Source organism: Pithys albifrons, chromosome Z (genome assembly GCF_047495875.1).
Source record: "Pithys albifrons albifrons isolate INPA30051 chromosome Z, PitAlb_v1, whole genome shotgun sequence".
In the NCBI taxonomy this organism is placed as follows: Eukaryota; Metazoa; Chordata; class Aves; order Passeriformes; family Thamnophilidae; genus Pithys; species Pithys albifrons.
The window spans coordinates 29,276,914-29,293,060 of record NC_092497.1 but is presented as its reverse complement, the minus strand read 5'-3'; the positions used below and the strand labels follow the sequence as shown (position 1 = coordinate 29,293,060).

The 16,147-nt window shown below is 41.0% G+C and overlaps 1 protein-coding gene across 3 annotated transcripts; it reads left to right on the top strand.

Annotated features, from left to right (window-relative positions):
* The first annotated feature begins 802 nt into the window (after positions 1 to 802).
* On the top strand, positions 803 to 11,409 carry CETN3 (centrin 3). 3 transcript variants are annotated; one of them, XM_071580959.1, is made up of 5 exons: positions 803 to 908; positions 2,911 to 3,046; positions 4,749 to 4,863; positions 7,427 to 7,618; positions 10,964 to 11,409. In XM_071580959.1, the coding sequence occupies exons 1-5, from the start codon at positions 892 to 894 to the stop codon at positions 11,005 to 11,007; spliced, it is 504 nt and encodes a 167-aa protein (XP_071437060.1). In that variant the 5' UTR covers positions 803 to 891; the 3' UTR covers positions 11,008 to 11,409. The 3 variants fall into 3 exon arrangements, with proteins under 3 accessions (XP_071437060.1, XP_071437059.1, XP_071437061.1); XM_071580960.1 differs by having other exon boundaries at positions 886 to 977; XM_071580958.1 differs by lacking the exon at positions 10,964 to 11,409 and having other exon boundaries at positions 7,427 to 10,955.
* The last annotated feature ends 4,738 nt before the right edge of the window (positions 11,410 to 16,147 follow it).

Sequence of the window (16,147 nt, the reverse complement as noted above, 5' to 3'; positions counted from 1 at the left end):
CATCACTGTCTAGAACTACCTGAAGGGAAGTCATAGCCAGGTGGGGGCTGGTCTCTTCTCCCAGGCACTCAGCAATAGGACAAGGGGGCACGGGCTTAAGCTCTGCCAGGGGAAATTTAAGTTGGAGAACAGAAAAAAATTCTTTCCAGAGAGAGTAATCAGGCATTGGAATGGGCTGCCCAGAGAGGTGGTGGATTCACCATCCCTGGAGGTTTTTAAACTGAGATTAGATGTGGCACTGAGTGCCATAATCTAGTAAATGGACTGGAGTTGGACCAAGGGTTGGACTTGATGCTCTTGGAGGTCTTCTCCAACCCAATTGATTCTATGATTCTATGATCTCCCTCAGCAGAAGCTGATTCAGCACAGTTGCTAAGGTTGCTTTATTAATTTTGTCCTTGTCTTGGGGGTTCTGACAAATGTCCTTTTGGGTCGTAACTCTGCAGTCTTTGCCCCTAAAACAAGGAAATTCTACAGATGAGAAATCTGGACATCACTTAAGAGTCTGCTTGTCGGCTCCTATGTGTTTCACGGATTAAATCTCGTTTCTTGCTGATTAGGCTTGAAAATAGAGATCAGATACCAGGGAACATCCTTAGGGACATTTTCCCTCATTTCCCCACGCAGGAGGCGTCGTGCGCTGTTTGTCGGCGCCGCGCGCACCAAACGCGCCACACGGGGCGCGCACAGGGCTCCGCCTCCTCCCCCTTGAGTGGCAGCCTCATAGCCAGTAGCGACGCGCACAGGGCTCGGAGGCGGGACTACGTGTTCACCAGTGTCTAATCAGACCGCGGACAGTTGACGGGGAGGGCGTGGCCTGCCCCCAGTGTCGCTGTTCGGGGCAGGAGGTGGCGGCGCTGCGTGTGCTCCGGGCCGACTGGGCCCGGCAGGATGAGCCTGGCCCTGAGGTCGGTATGAGCCGGGCCCTGAGGTCGGCATGAGCCGGGCCCTGAGGTCGGCATGAGCCCGGCCCTGAGGTCGGTATGAGCCCGGCGCTTTCCCCCGTCCCGGAGGAAGCGAGGGGTGTCCTCCAGGGCCTTGCCGGCCGCTCGGGAGGTGCTGGCGGGGCCCGGGTGGCCGCGGGTCCCCTGGGATCCCCAGGGTGGGTCAGGCCCGTCCGGCTGCCGGTCGAGGGAAGGGCTCGGCGCGCCGCGTCCCGGGTTGCCTAAAGTACCTCCAGAAGGGCTGGGAACAGGGTCAGGGTTGGGCTGCTCGGCTGGGTTCTTTTCGTAAATTCAAATTTAGGAGCTGTTGTACGAAGGGGCCTGGTTTATGAATCCCAGCACCTGGCAAATCCTCGTCTCCAAGCGTAATTAATATGCTTACATAGCAACTGTGATCCTTAATTTTCAAGTCTGAGAACTTAAGGCTTCTTGTGGTAAAAGTGGTTGTAGAAGTGGCACTGAAGTGCTTGTATTTAAGCACTCCTTTGTCTTTTGATAAATTCATTTCATGCTGAGCACCAAATGAACACTTAAGTACCCAGATTGCTCTTCCAGACGAGTTCTGTGTTAATCTGCTTTCAGACTTATAATTGGATTTCATCATCGTAGCTCACAAAATCTGAGCTCTCTGGGTCTCAGCTACTCTCCCAGTCCTAATTACGTAGCCAGCTCAGAGTTATTTTAGTCCTTCCTAGAGCGACAGAAATTCAAAGCCTGTGTGAAATCACACTCTCAATTGGTCTGTTAAGGACTCCTTGCCCTAGAGGATATTGTGGTCCAAGCAGGCCTAGTTTGTGCAGTTTGCACTTTCCTTGTCTGTAGTTGGAATTTTTACACTTCAGTGGTTGTTGGAAGCTAAATCTCAGCTCTGTGCTTAATCTTAGGTTTTGATTAAAATTAGCAAATCCTTAACAAAGAAGATAAAGCAGCTTATTACAGGAGATTTGGAAAATAAACCTTGAAAAGTTTTCTGTTCACTAATAAATAATTTTTGTACATTTTACATTAGGTGACCACACATATTTTGCCTCTGGTGCAAATAGACAAGTGAGTGTAAGAAGCATTTTCTTGAGAGTATAATATAGATTATACAATAATTACACCATAATTTAGGTTAGGCAGGACTTATGGAAGTCATCTAGTTCAGCTTTCTCATCAGAGCAACTCCCTCTAAAATGTGAATGAGGATGCTGAGCACCTTTTGACTCCCTGGTCTCCCAGTGCAACCGTTGCAGCAAATAAACACATGAACTGAGAAAATGTTTCCCCAAGGGGTCAGCTGCAGGTTCTCCACTTGGATTTTGTAGTTTTTGTCTCTTGTCCTTTTACTGTGCTCCTCTGAAAATTTAATCTTATTCTTAGACTAGCAAAGAAAAGAAGGCTGTCTTTGAGCAAGATTTGCTGTTTTGGGGGGCTTGTCTCTTTTACATACCAAAACAGAACAAAAGTGTTTTGAACAGTGTGTATGTTGTAAAAGATTTTAAAAAAGAACACTGAAAATACCCTTTGTCTAAGAACTGTTACAGACAGCAAAGCTGATTTGTGGCATCTGACACCAGCTTTAGTAAACAGACTATCTGGCCTAGTTCAGCCTGTCACCACTTTTTTTTTTTTAAGCTATACTGTAGAAACAAGGTGGTTTTGAAAGTTGTATTATTTCAACTGCTAACCTAGTCTGTAACATCAAGAGGCCTTTTTAAGTGGTATTTTTTCTACCATTTTTTTTGTTGTTACTTATTAACAAAAATGCCTGTGCTGATTTTATTTTGGATGGGAGACTGGAGGTGTCACTCATATTTCATAAAGGAATTGTCTGTTTCAAGTGTTATTTTCAACTCAGAGTACAAGCTGGGAAAAGATAAAGCTAAGGTGATTCTGCAGTTATGGTGGGTGTCTTCATGGTGGAAAATATTATCTACAGCGGCATCTTCCCAATAGAAATCTAAATTTCTTTCTCCATATATAGGCATGAGCTTTCAGTAGACAAAACTAAAAAGAAGAAAAGAAAAGAACTGACTGAAGAACAGAAGCAAGAAATTAAAGATGCCTTTGAGTTGTTTGATACAGACAAAGATAGAGCAATAAATTATCATGAATTAAAGGTAAAAGTTTTTTTTTTCATTCAGAGAATTTTATGACAGATAATATACCTGTTCTTTAGTGAGTTTTTAAATTGTTGGCTGTATCTTTAAAAACCTCCTTCAAGATGTCTTGCTGGGTTAAAGGAGGCAATAAAAAAAACCAAAACCCGACAAAACCTAGGAAATACTGCATTGCTGTAAGAATAAGCTTTTCTTCCTACACTATATACTTAATGCAGTAATGTCATTGCTGTGACATTGTGAATAACCCTCGTCTAACTGCTCTCCAGGATTTACCTTGCACAGATGACCAGGTGGCAAAAGCTCTTCAAAAACTCTTTGATCCTATTTCAAGGCACTGTGTAACCTAAATCTTGGTGGTGTGAAAATCCACAGGTTTCATATGTGCATGTAAAAGCTACAAGTCAAATCTGTAAAAATTTGGCTGCAAGCAAGAGCTTATCCACTTGTATTTTTGAACAGGTGTCCTGCAGGAATAAGGTGTACTCTTTTCTGCATGAGGAGGGCTCAGCTGCTCCTGTTGATGGGTAATGCCAGGTGGCACTTGGGGGGCCAGTCATTCGAGTGAGTCCTCATGACCAGGAGTCGATAGAAGTAGTAAATGAAGTTCATTACAGTCACTTTTAATCTTTTATGAATTTTTATTCTAATTATATGGCATCAAGAGCAGAAAGTGCCTTGGAAAGGCCAGTGTGTTTGTCATGTATTGGGTGAGATTGTTTTTGGAGGGGAATGTCTAATCCAACCTACTGACTCCACATTCTGGCTCTACCAACTAACTGAAAGGAGGGGAAAAGTCTTATTTTTACTTAAATTGCTATTACAGGAGTGTCTTAGGTATAGCAATTCCCCTCTTTTTATTTCAAAATTAAGGTTTTTATCTTTGCTGGAAGCCACCATGACTGGGGTAGTGCTGGGACTGTTTCAGGCCTATTAACGCGCTTTTCCTCGTTATGGTGCACTTTGAACACCCTTCTGTTCTGAGTACTGGCAGAGCTGGTTGTTGGCTGTCCCATTAAGTGTTGTTGCCCTGAAGATAACACTGTGGAAGAGAAGAAATACATAAACAAAAGAAATAACACCTTCTCTACAAAATAGATAGCATAGATTTTTGAAAGACTGCTTCAAAAGCATTGTGATTTTCCACTTCTGGTTTAGTCTGTATTCATCAATTTGGAGAAAGTCAGGGAACTTGGAAGAAATTGCTGTCCCCTTTGAAATGGGACACTGACTGTGAACTCTTAACCTAATGGAAAAGTAAAAAATAGGTTGGTTGGTGTTGTTCACTGGGAAAGCAGTAAAGTCACTTGTAGTTCCCTGTACATACACACACTTTGTATGAAGATGGAGAATAATTTGAAGAATGATTTTCAGTTTTGTCTTTGAAAAGATAAGATTATGTAATGGTTTTGGAAGTGAGGAGAATAAATCTACTTGTCCAAAGAAGCACTTGGTCCGGTCTCTAAAATCCCCGAAAACACAATTTTTTCACTGTAACTCAATGTTCTATTTGCTGATAGTAGTTCTAGGTGGTTGTAATACCCAAAGTTCTTTTCCTTGTATTTATTTTACTTATTATTGTTTCTAAATGACTGATATGGTCTTTCTTGGCCAAGTGGGTAATTACTGAAATTAAAAAGAAAATCTGTTAAATCTGTATTTAATCCTTATCTATGCTGACACTTCCCTTTTATTCCAAAAGGTGGCAATGAGAGCCTTGGGTTTTGATGTAAAAAAAGCAGATGTCCTGAAAATACTTAAAGATTATGATCGAGAATCAACAGGCAAGATCACCTTCGAAGATTTTAATGAAGTTGGTATGTGTTTGATTGTGTCTGCCTCTAGAGATATTTAGCCTGTAGTGGTGACTATAATTTTGAAGCAGTACTTTGTGTACTTCTTCAGTTATTTAGTACTATTAAGAAATGAAAGTGGGAGCTTTCATTTCATATTTTTCTTAACATTGTAGGTCAGTAGTCGAGGAAGATAAATCTTTGTTTTCTGAATGCTTAAGAGGATATGTAGAGATGAATGATAACCACAGTATAAGAGTAGACTATACACAGTTCTGATCTTTTTCAAGCATACACAAATGAATAAATGCTGGCTTAAAATGTAGCTGTTCTTGTTATTGTGTTGTTTATGGGTCTTTGTAAGATTCTCCTTCCTGCTATGGGAAAGGTAGTTAACAATGAATTTAATGGGAAGGAGTGTGTGCACAGGTGAACTGTAAGCTCAGTACAGGCTCTCATATGTGAAAAGATCAGAGAAATTGGAGCAGTGTTAAATACTGTACTTCAAGGATTTTCAGCTGTTGATCAAAACAGTAGAATCTCGTGAGTTGTTTCTTTTGAAGTTTGTACGTTGTGCAATTTAATGTGATCTGCAGAATTTTTAGACTTAAGTTTCTTTGAAGTTTCTGGGGGCTTTTTGCTACACGCAGTTTGTGCTTTTGCATGCAATTAATGTTTACCAAAAGTGAGCTGTGTGGGATTTCTCCACAGGTGGCTTTATGTTTCTAGTTCATTATGTCCATTATAGGTCATTATGCTCCTTATAATCCATTTCTTCAAGGTATTAGATCTCTACAGATTTTCTCAAACAAAACAACCTAACCCAAATATTTGCTTTTGGCTACAAATAAGAATCTACTTAATGTAGCAAAACAATTACTGATTGAAATGTGGCAAATATTAATGGTTTAACAGGTTAATATTGGACAAAATGTGTTGTTAATGATAGATAATATTTTTGTAGTTGTATTCCAAGTTAGAGAAAATTATGTTTGGTTCCTTTCTGCCTTACAAAGCCTGTGAGGAAATAAATGTGATAAGTCCTGATTTAATTAAAAAATTAAAAAGAAAGTGAGTGTTTTTATTTAATAGTAATGCTACTCTTAAAATGACCTCATTATGCTGTAATAATTATATAAATTAATATATTGTAATTATCATACAATTATTTTTTTTAACTCCTCATGTTCAGTCCTGTTCATTGTTTCCTCATTCTGTCCTGGCTATCAATATGGACAGTCATGAAGTGCTGCAAGAACTTAGGAAAAATCTTGTAGGAAGCACTGTAGGAAGGGGATTGAACTTGTTACAAAACCTGGACTGGAGTGGAATGCTGCTGTGGTGCAATGTGACCTCGACAAGGAGTTAAACAGGATACCTCGTCAGCAGAAAGATTGTGAAGTTACAGAAAATAGGTCATTGAGGTGTTAATTGTGAAGAGCTGCTGAATATGGCTTAGCAATTCTTGAGCCATCAATTTCTCTTCAACTGAGATATATAAAAATACTATTACATTTTGTCTTCTACAGTTTTGTATTTAGATTTAGTGTTACGTTCTTCAGTTGTCTTTTTACCACAAAAGGCAGCAATTTTCAAATGATATGATGCTGTCATGCTCTGCCATTGTTTTAAAAGAAAATATTTAAATTTAGGATAAATCTGGGGCATTTATGCAGATAAATAAACTTCCTTGCTGTAGTGAGCTTATATGAGCCTGAAAAAAATTTTCCCTCTTAAGTTTGCTAAGGCAGAGCAGACGTTCCATCTGCAGTCAGAGGCAGATGGCGAGTGGTTCTTCCTGCGCAGGCAGCGTCGATGTGATTGTAATGGCTTGATGAAGGCATAGATAGCGAGCTCTGTAATTTAAGAGAAGCAGGTACAAAAATGTGAAAATACATTGTGGTTGGTTGGTCTGAAATAATTAGTAGGAAAATATTTCTTCTGGGAAATCTTTCTCTGTTGCAGAAACTGACTAATACTTGTGATAGAAGGAAGAATCCTTTCGGAATGCACATTGTGCAATTCATAGCAGTGTCCCTTTTGTAAACCCTGTGCTTAGGGTTTTTGTGTTCTTGTTTCTGTTGTTCTTTTTTTGTGTTAGCATGGTTTTATATTTAAAGGAGAGGTTCTATGTGAATGTTTTTCTTTTACTGAGTGTTTCAGTGTTCTCTCCAAGTCAAAATTCTATCCTGAAGAAAACATAAAATAAAAAAATTCACGTCTTTGTCTGTCATAGCTGATTTTTTTTTCCTGAAAGTTTGGAAGTTTGAAACTGTGGAGGCCTGTGTATACTTTTAATTCCTATTGAAAAATGGATGGAAAGCATGACTGTGTCCAAATTGCCATGTGGCTTTGCACTGCAAGAGTTACACCCTAAAGAACAACTCAGCTTGGGAAAAAAAGAGAGAAGAAAGAGAGAGAGGTCACACAACAACAGAACAAATGTGAATGTTGAATTGAAATATGTAGAAGTGTAAGAACAGGTGAAATCAGAAATGTGTGTTCCTGTATTGTCTCAGCTTGCACAGGTCATTCTGAGTTTGCCCTTCAGAATTTTTTTAGTCTAACTTAAGTATCCTTCTTGCAGTGACAGATTGGATATTGGACAGAGACCCACAAGAAGAAATACTCAAGGCATTTAAGTTGTTTGATGATGATGACTCTGGTAAAATAAGTCTGAGAAACCTGCGTCGAGTTGCTAGAGAGTTGGGTGAAAATATGTCTGATGAAGAACTACGGGCTATGATTGAAGAATTTGATAAGGATGGAGATGGAGAAAGTATGTTTTGGCAAATAACCCCCCATATAATCTTACTCTTAATTTTCTCCCCTTTTTAAGTGTGGTTTTGCTGTGAAAATGTCCTCTTTAATTTCCTTCTAGATACCTTTGAGCTCAGACTTAATTTAACTTACAAATAATGACTGTTGTTTTTGACAGCTACTCATCCTGGAAACACATCTTGGGATCTAAAAGTTGAATTGATTCATCACTAACTCATATTCAACCAATGTCTATTAAAAGATGGGTGAAAGTGTAGTTGAAGGTCGAGGTAATTGAACTGGTACATGGGAGATTCTGTGTACCTACATTACATTTTTATTTCCTTATAAATCTGTGAAAGGATTAAAGTGCTAAGAGAAAGTCTTTTGATCACTTACTCAGTATTTCTTAAGTGGCAATGTGTCATTGTTGTGGTTTCAGTGAGTTAGTTGGATAAGGAGCATTAAGCCGTTAAATCATGCTAGAAGTACCCTAGTTCTGTGCAGGATCAGCTTGGATGATGGGACTTTATTTCTGAGCATTGTGTGAAAAGTCTCTGGGTCTAATTGCCAAGGTCTGTACAGAGGGATTTATTAGTTAGATAAAGAATGAATTAACAAATCCAGTTTGATAGTATGCTTAGTAAATAATTGTGAATACTGGAACTTGTTTTTTTCATTAACTCCAAAACATTTTTATACCAGAAATTTCTGAATTTCAAGAACCACTCACTTGAGACCATGTCCCTAAAGACAGGGTCAGTCATTGAACTCTCTTCTTTCAGAATGGGGACTCATGTCTGAGATTTCACTAGCAGTTCATCAACTTTTCCAGTGACAAAAGTATTTATACTTGTGAGCTGCTGCATCTGTTGAACTCAAAACTCTCACTCTAGTGAAGAAAAGTTGTGTTGTCAGCCTTGTGATAATGGTCCTCCCCTTTGTGCTGTCTGACATAGGTGTTATTTCTGGGAGTTGTAGTCATAGAGGTAAATAAGAGTAGAAGTCACCTGCAGACACATTTTGTTATGTGTTCTCTCCTGGAGTTGCCAAGTGAGGTGTCAGAATCACGGATCAATGCCTTCTTGTCACATGGCTATTTGGGTGCCACAAGTTGAACACAGACCATTAGCTCCTTTCAGGAGGGTTACTGAGTCATAATTATTTTGTGTCAGTGCTACATTTTTTAAATCAAATTGTTCAGCTAAGAGTGGGTGGCTCAGTTTCCTCTTACTCAGTTATCCATTCATTCTCTTTGTTAGAGCAATCAAGCACAAGATCGAATATGGAAGATTGACAGCATAATGTTTGTATATGGTACTGTTTATCCTTTAGGTTCTGTGTGGTTTTTGTTCTTTGAGGAAAACTGAGGCTGTTTTTAGCTTTTTAAGATTCATTCTGAAAAAGTAAATAATCTGCTGAATCACCATTCAATTTATCTTCAAACATCTGGGTCATGTAGCAAAATCTTGCTGTCATCTAATTCTCCTTCTTTCCTGCCCTCAAAAAAATCTCAAACTGTTAGTTGGTAGCGTTTGTAATTGATACTTCAAATACAGGAATACCACTTTTGGTTTAACACCTTACATTTGAGAGATTTTGTGCTCACAGTGAAATAAGGTCTCTGTTTTTGATGGTTTTGTGAGCCTTAAAAACTTAAAACAGTCTTATTTTTGTGTTCCTGGGTTTAGGAATGCCTTGTGTTTTGGAGCATAACTAATTCTAGAAACTCCATGCCGTCAGTTCATGCAGTTTTTGTCATCCCATGTGGATGCATCTATAGGAAACTCAATGCAGTCTTGGGTCTCAGATTTTGACAATTAGGGGGGAAAAGACCACCACTGAAAAAAAGTTCACTTTTAACTCTCAAGATTCTAGGTCAACATTTTCTTCATATTAGTGGTGATACCAGTTTGGTTTTTTACAATCACTTATGTAATGGAATTGAGAGAAAGGAAATGCTATGAAAGACTGTGATTGCTTCTTCTTTGATTGTGCTTCGTTTATGAACAGATCCTAAGTGGGAAAAGGATTTTCTGGGATTGCTTGTGTTACTGGGAATTGTAACTGCACTTCTTTTTGCAGTTCTTTTGAATATTACTTGTTTGTCACTGTAAATACTGTATTTCCACATTGCAGCATTATTTAACAAGGATGTTGTCAACCAGAGAATGTTTTGGAGAGGATGTTTGAATTTTTGCTGTTACTATGTTGCTACTGTGATAAAGCTGAGGAAATGCTTTTTAAAGTCGTACAGTCAACACTATTTTTTTACCTGCATCACAACAAGGCATATTTATTTAGTTGGGATTTTTTTTGTTGGTTTGGGGTTTTTTTCATTCTGAAACATAGTGGAATTTGTTTAGTTTTCTTCTGTCTGTAGATGTGGCTCTTTTTTTGCCGTGCTTTGTTTAGGAATAGCACATTGGCTGGGATAGATAATTGCCAGGGAAACTTCTTTGTATGTGTCTTGTCTCTTCCGTAACACTGACTTATTCTCTTAATTCCCCACTACAATAATTAGTTGCAGAGTGAACATGTTCATTGGTTAACTCTGTTACAGTGGCTCTGTTTTAACATACGACTAAGGTCAGTAGCTCAGGTGTAAGTGCAGCAAAATAATTAATGACTGCTAATTAATTTATTAATATGACTTAATTTCTTCAAGTGCATTTGTGTAAAATTTCTGTTAATTATAATTGAAGAATGAAGAAAGTTCATATGGGGAAAGGTTCGTCAAAGTCCATTTTAATTCTAGCTAATTTATGGAATAATTAATAAACGATTTAAAATTCATTTTGTGTTTGGCAAGTGTTACAGATTTAGGAGAGGGAGGAACAGCATGGTTTGGTCTGTGGGGGTGGTTTGCATATAAATGTTTGAATCATGACTTTAAGAATAAAACTGAATTAATCCTAACTATAGCTGAAGTATTGTTTCTTGAAAAGCACTTACTAAATAAAGTTTATATACAATTGCTAACATTTTTAAAGAACTTAATAATGTATTATGTTTTTGCGTAGCTGTCTGTTTTATGTATATTTCTCAGGGCTTTTTTCTATCTTGTTTTACTTTTAGAATATTTTTACTTTCATAATTAGAAATAATAGCTTGTTATATGTGAGCTAGATTCTGACTTAAGTATTCCACATAATTAAGCTTGTATTCTGACTTCATTTTACATGAAAAAGAAGTTGCAAAACCCCTGTTGTTGTAGAAGCAGGAGAAATTAGACTTGTAAACCCTGATAGTAATGGATCAGGTGTAACAAATGTTAAAAGAGAAACCTTTAAGTATAATATGAATATGCATTTTCTTTTATGGTTGTTTGCTGTCTAATGATTTTTTAAATTTTTTTTTACAGTCAATCAAGAAGAATTTATTGCTATTATGACTGGAGATATTTAGCACTAGAAGAAAAGAAATTAACTCAGCAAGAAAGGGAGGAGTCATTGACAGCTTCTATGTAGTGTTTTGTACTTCCATTCATTTCTGTAGCTGGAGTGATGCAGAATTTTACTTTTGTCACAGGACCAAAATAACGGCAAGTGACATGCACTGATAGTTTAGTAGTTTGTATCATTAAAAACTGTCATTAGAATAACTGATACATTATTTTAGAATAAGTAAGTAATGCTGCATTTCAGAATGTTTGAGTAATTGTTCGTAAAATAGCCGTGTCTCAGATTCCTAAATTGTATCATAAGAACCTTTTGAGGTTCTGGACTTTGTGTTAGCATTAGTGTGGCCTTAGTTTTGATACATAAGGTTTGAAAAACTTCCATTTTAATAAAATGTTCTTTACTATTACTGCTTGAAAGTCTTATTTTTGCAGTTTAATCTGAGTTGAACTATAAAAGTCAGTCCTTCAGAGAAAAGTGTTGGGTTTTTTTTACTTTTTTTATTTGTTAGCCTTTACTTCTGATCTTCCAGATAAATGGTAACATTAAATGAGCAAGCATTTGCATCTTCAAAGGTGCTCTTTATTAACTCTCTGTTGCTCCTGTGTGATAACAAATGCCAGGCAACTATTCATGGTGATAAACTGTACGTAAAACATGCTTGAATCACCCAAATGTCACCTCTGGTAGCTGTGGAGACACGACAACAGCAAACTTCTTGCAAGCCAAGTAGAATGCTTTAGAATGGAATAGCAAAAGTACCACACATAAAATATAAAACTTATTTGAAGAAGCCCATTTAAAAACCTGCAACCCGCCCCCCCCCCCCCGCCCCACCCCCAACTTTTAGCCAGTATTTTGCAATCTTAGATTTGTTTGGGAGGTTGGTGTTTAAGGGAAAAAAATCAGTTTGGGACTGAGCGTATGAATGGCTCTTAATATGTATTTTCTCAGACCAGTATGAGAATTATCCAGTTCAGTAGCTTCTGAATTGGCTCTTAACTTCTTACGTAAACAATTTCAGATACATTTTTATTTTCTGCAGATTGTCAAAGTGACACAGAATTGAAAAGGTCTGTTAGTCATCAAAAATTTTCCCCCAAGAATCCTACCTTTACTCTAAATGGGCCAAGTTTTGTAACACTGAGGTGTGGCTTTTATGGGACTGTTAACCGTTGATCTGGGATGTTACTGTCTCTGTAGGTCTCTGGTAATTATTTCATGATAGGTGACCACTTACTGTTTGTAACTTTTCCAGTAAGATTTACTTTGTGTCTTCTGGATTGAAACCTTATTTCCAGTTTTTACAATGTACTCGAAAAATCCTAATTTTATTCTTGCAGATATGGCAGCACTTGTTGGGGGCCAGGTAAGGATAGTGCAACACTCTGTGGACACAGGCGAGTGATCTGGAGAAAGTTCTTGTAACTTGCTCAGACTATGGGAGTGACACAGAAGAAAGGAAAAAAAAAACTGAATAGTGATGTTTCAATGTCTGACTTGACTTTTTCTCTGCATTTCATTGTTTTGGGGTTTTTTTGCAGTCCAAAACCATGCTTGTTTTGTGCTGCTCACTGGTGATCTTACAATTTTTTGTGCTGGGGTTGTTGCAAGTCCTGTCCAGTTCTCTTGATAGCAGCCACCTGACAATAATTGCAATAGATCAGAGTCCAGAACTTGGCAAGATCTAAGCTCAGAACTCGCAAATGTCTGCTTACCCCAGCACTGACACTACGTTCAACTCTGTATTTGTGAGGCTCACACCTATCCTAGTGCTTTTTTGTAATTTGCTTTGCGCATCATTGGATACAGATTCCCAGTTTTTTATTTTCATACTTGGTCTGATATTGTAGAGGAAGAGAGAAATTTGATGGTACATTTATAGTCCTTTCTGTTGTAGAATAGTGTGCTGGTTTGAAGGTGAACCAGCAGGGGAAATGAACTCACCACGAGAGAGATTATAAGTCAGAGCTAAAATTTAATAATAATATTACAATAACAACACTGATACACAAGGGAAATTGCTTTCAACTCACAATACCCCAGCAGTATAACCCAGTGTCCTGGGGCACAAACCCAAGGGGGTTTGTTTGCCCTTGTGCTGAGACCCCTGTGGCTCCCCCAAGTCCAGAGCAAAAGGAAAAGAAAAACCTGTTGGTGCAGGCGAGGGCTGTGGTCTGGGCGAGAGCGGTGATCTCCTGCTGTCGAGGTCCTGCTGCTGCTCTGGATCCGACGAGAAGGTCCTGAGGTCTTCTTACCCACCACTTATGTACCCTCAGGGAGCACTCAGTCCCTCCCCCTGGGCGGGGACTCACACAATGGGTGATAACTCTGGGAGCCAGGGGTTGTTGAGCTGTTGATGACCCATTAGCAGCTCCGCCCCCCTCAGGCTGGGTGTGAAGTGATAATGGCTCCCTGGGCAGCTGCTGCTAATGGCCCATTGTCCTTGGGGAATGAATAGAGGGGGTGGAATACACAGGTTTGATCACCACCACACAGGGTTAGCTGGTCCCTCCAGCTGAAGTAGGACATTATCCACCCCTTATTCCACTCCATCTAGTCATTCCCAAATTAACCCCCTTTTTACCTATACATATATATACACATGTATACAATGAAACATTACAAACCCTTCTCGCTCAAAATTAGGTCCCCTTGTGGTACACAACGTGTTTCTCCATCTTTTTGCATTACCCACCAAGTGCAACCAGGTTCTTGAGCAAAGACAATCCCTCGGATGGGTTTGCCTTTGTTTGAGGTGGGACTAACCCAAACAGTCTTTCCTAACATACCTCTCATATGGACCACAGGGACTTTATCTCCATCTACAGTATTCAAGAGTTCTGATTGGGCAGGGCCAGCTCGATTGATGGAGCCCCGGGTGTTGACCAACCAGGTGGCCTTTGCCAAATGCAGCTCCCAGTGTTTGAAAGTTCCCCCACCCAACGCCTTCAAGGTTGTTTTCAGCAGTCCATTACATCGCTCAACTTTCCCGGCAGCTGGAGCATGGTAGGGGATATGATACACCCACTCAATGCCGTGCTCTCTGGCCCAGGTGTCTATGAGGCTGTTCTTGAAGTGGGTGCCGTTGTCAGACTCTATTCTTTCTGGTGTGCCGTGTCTCCACAGGACTTGTTTCTCAAGGCCCAGGATGGTATTTCGGGCAGTGGCGTGAGATACGGGGTATGTCTCCAGCCATCCAGTGGTTGCCTCTACCATGGTCAGCACGTAGCGCTTGCCTTGGCGTGTTTGGGGAAGTGTGATGTAGTCAACTTGCCAGGCTTCCCCATACCTGTATTTCGACCACCGTCCACCATACCATAGGGGCTTCACCCGCTTGGCCTGCTTGATGGCAGCACATGTGTCACAGTCATGGATAACCTGTGAGACACTGTCCATGGTTAGATCCACCCCTCGGTCACGAGCCCATCTGTATGTTGCATCTCTGCCTTGATGACCAGAAGCATCATGGGCCCATCGGGCTAGAAACAATTCACCTTTATGCTGCCAATCCAGATCTACCTGAGAGACTTCAATCCTGGCAGCTCGATCCACCTGCTCGTTGTTACGATGCTCCTCATTAGCCCGGCTCTTGGGTACATGAGCATCTACGTGACGGACCTTCACACTCAGCTTCTCTACCCGGGCAGCGATGTCCTGCCACATCTCAGCCGCCCAGATGGGTTTCCCTTTGCGCTGCCAGCCGGCCTTTCTCCAGCGCTCCAGCCATCCCCACAGAGCATTGGCCACCATCCACGAGTCAGTGTAAAGGTAGAGTCTTGGCCACTTCTCTCGTTCGGCGATATCCAAAGCCAGCTGAACAGCTTTCAGCTCTGCGACCTGACTTGATCCACCTTGTCCTTCAGTCGCTTCTGCAACTCGACGTGTAGGACTCCATACAGCTGCTTTCCATTTCCGGCTTGTCCCTACAATGCGGCAGGAGCCATCTGTGAAGAGAGCATATCGCTTCTCCTCTTCTGGTAGCTGGTTATATGGTGGGGCCTCCTCAGCCCGTGTCACCTGCTCCTCTTCTTCTTCAGAGGACAATCCGAAACTCTCACCTTCTGGCCAGTTGGTGATGATTTCCAAAATCCCAGGGCGATTAGAATTCCCTATCCGGGTTCGCTGCGTGATCAGAGCGATCCACTTACTCCATGTGGCATCAGTGGCGTGATGGGTAGAAGGAGCTTTTCCTTTGAACATCCAGCCCAACACTGGTAGTCGGGGTGCCAGGATGAGCTGTGCCTCAGTGCCAATCACTTCTGAGGCAGCTCGAACTCCTTCATAAGCTGCCAGGATCTCTTTCTCAGTTGGGGTGTAGCTGGCCTCAGATCCTTTGTATCCCCGGCTCCAGAATCCCAGCGGTCGTCCTCGAGTCTCCCCAGGTACTTTCTGCCAGAGGCTCCAGGATGGGCCATTCTCCCCGGCTGCAGTGTAGAGCACATTCTTCACATCCTGTCCTGTCCTGACTGGCCCAAGGGCTACTGCATGGGTAATCTCCTGTTTAATCTGCTCAAAGGCTTGTTGTTGTTCAGGGCCCCACTGGAAATCATTTTTCTTCCGTGTCACAAGGTAGAGAGGGCTTACAATCTGACTGTACTCAGGGATATGCATCCTCCAAAAGCCCACGGCGCCTAGGAAAGCCTGAGTTTCCTTCTTGCTGGTCGGTGGGGACATAGCTGCTATTTTGTTGATCACCTCTGTTGGAATCTGACGACGCCCGTCTTGCCACTTCACTCCTAGGAACTGAATTTCCTGAGCAGGTCCCTTGACCTTACTTCGTTTAATGGCAAAACCAGCTCTTAGGAGAATCTGGATTATCTTCTTTCCTTTCTCAAAAACCTCCCCTGCTGTGTTCCCCCATACAATGATGTCATCGATGTACTGTAGATGTTCTGGAGCCTCACCCTTTTCCAATGCAGTCTGGATCAGTCCATGGCAAATGGTGGGACTGTGTTTCCACCCCTGGGGCAGTCGATTCCAGGTGTACTGCACCCCCTTCCAGGTGAAAGCGAACTGCGGCCTGCACTCTGCTGCCAACGGAATGGAGAAAAAGGCATTGGCAATGTCGATGGTGGCATACCACTTGGCTGCCTTGGACTCCAGCTCATACTGAAGCTCCAGCATGTCCGGCACAGCGGCACACA

Bases quoted from the DNA above. Each gene is read 5' to 3' on its own strand.
- CETN3 (XM_071580958.1), top strand. The intron at 3,047-4,748 runs GTAAAAGTTTTT...TTATTCCAAAAG, and splicing joins TAAATTATCATGAATTAAAG to GTGGCAATGAGAGCCTTGGG. The intron at 4,864-7,426 runs GTATGTGTTTGA...TCCTTCTTGCAG, and splicing joins CGAAGATTTTAATGAAGTTG to TGACAGATTGGATATTGGAC.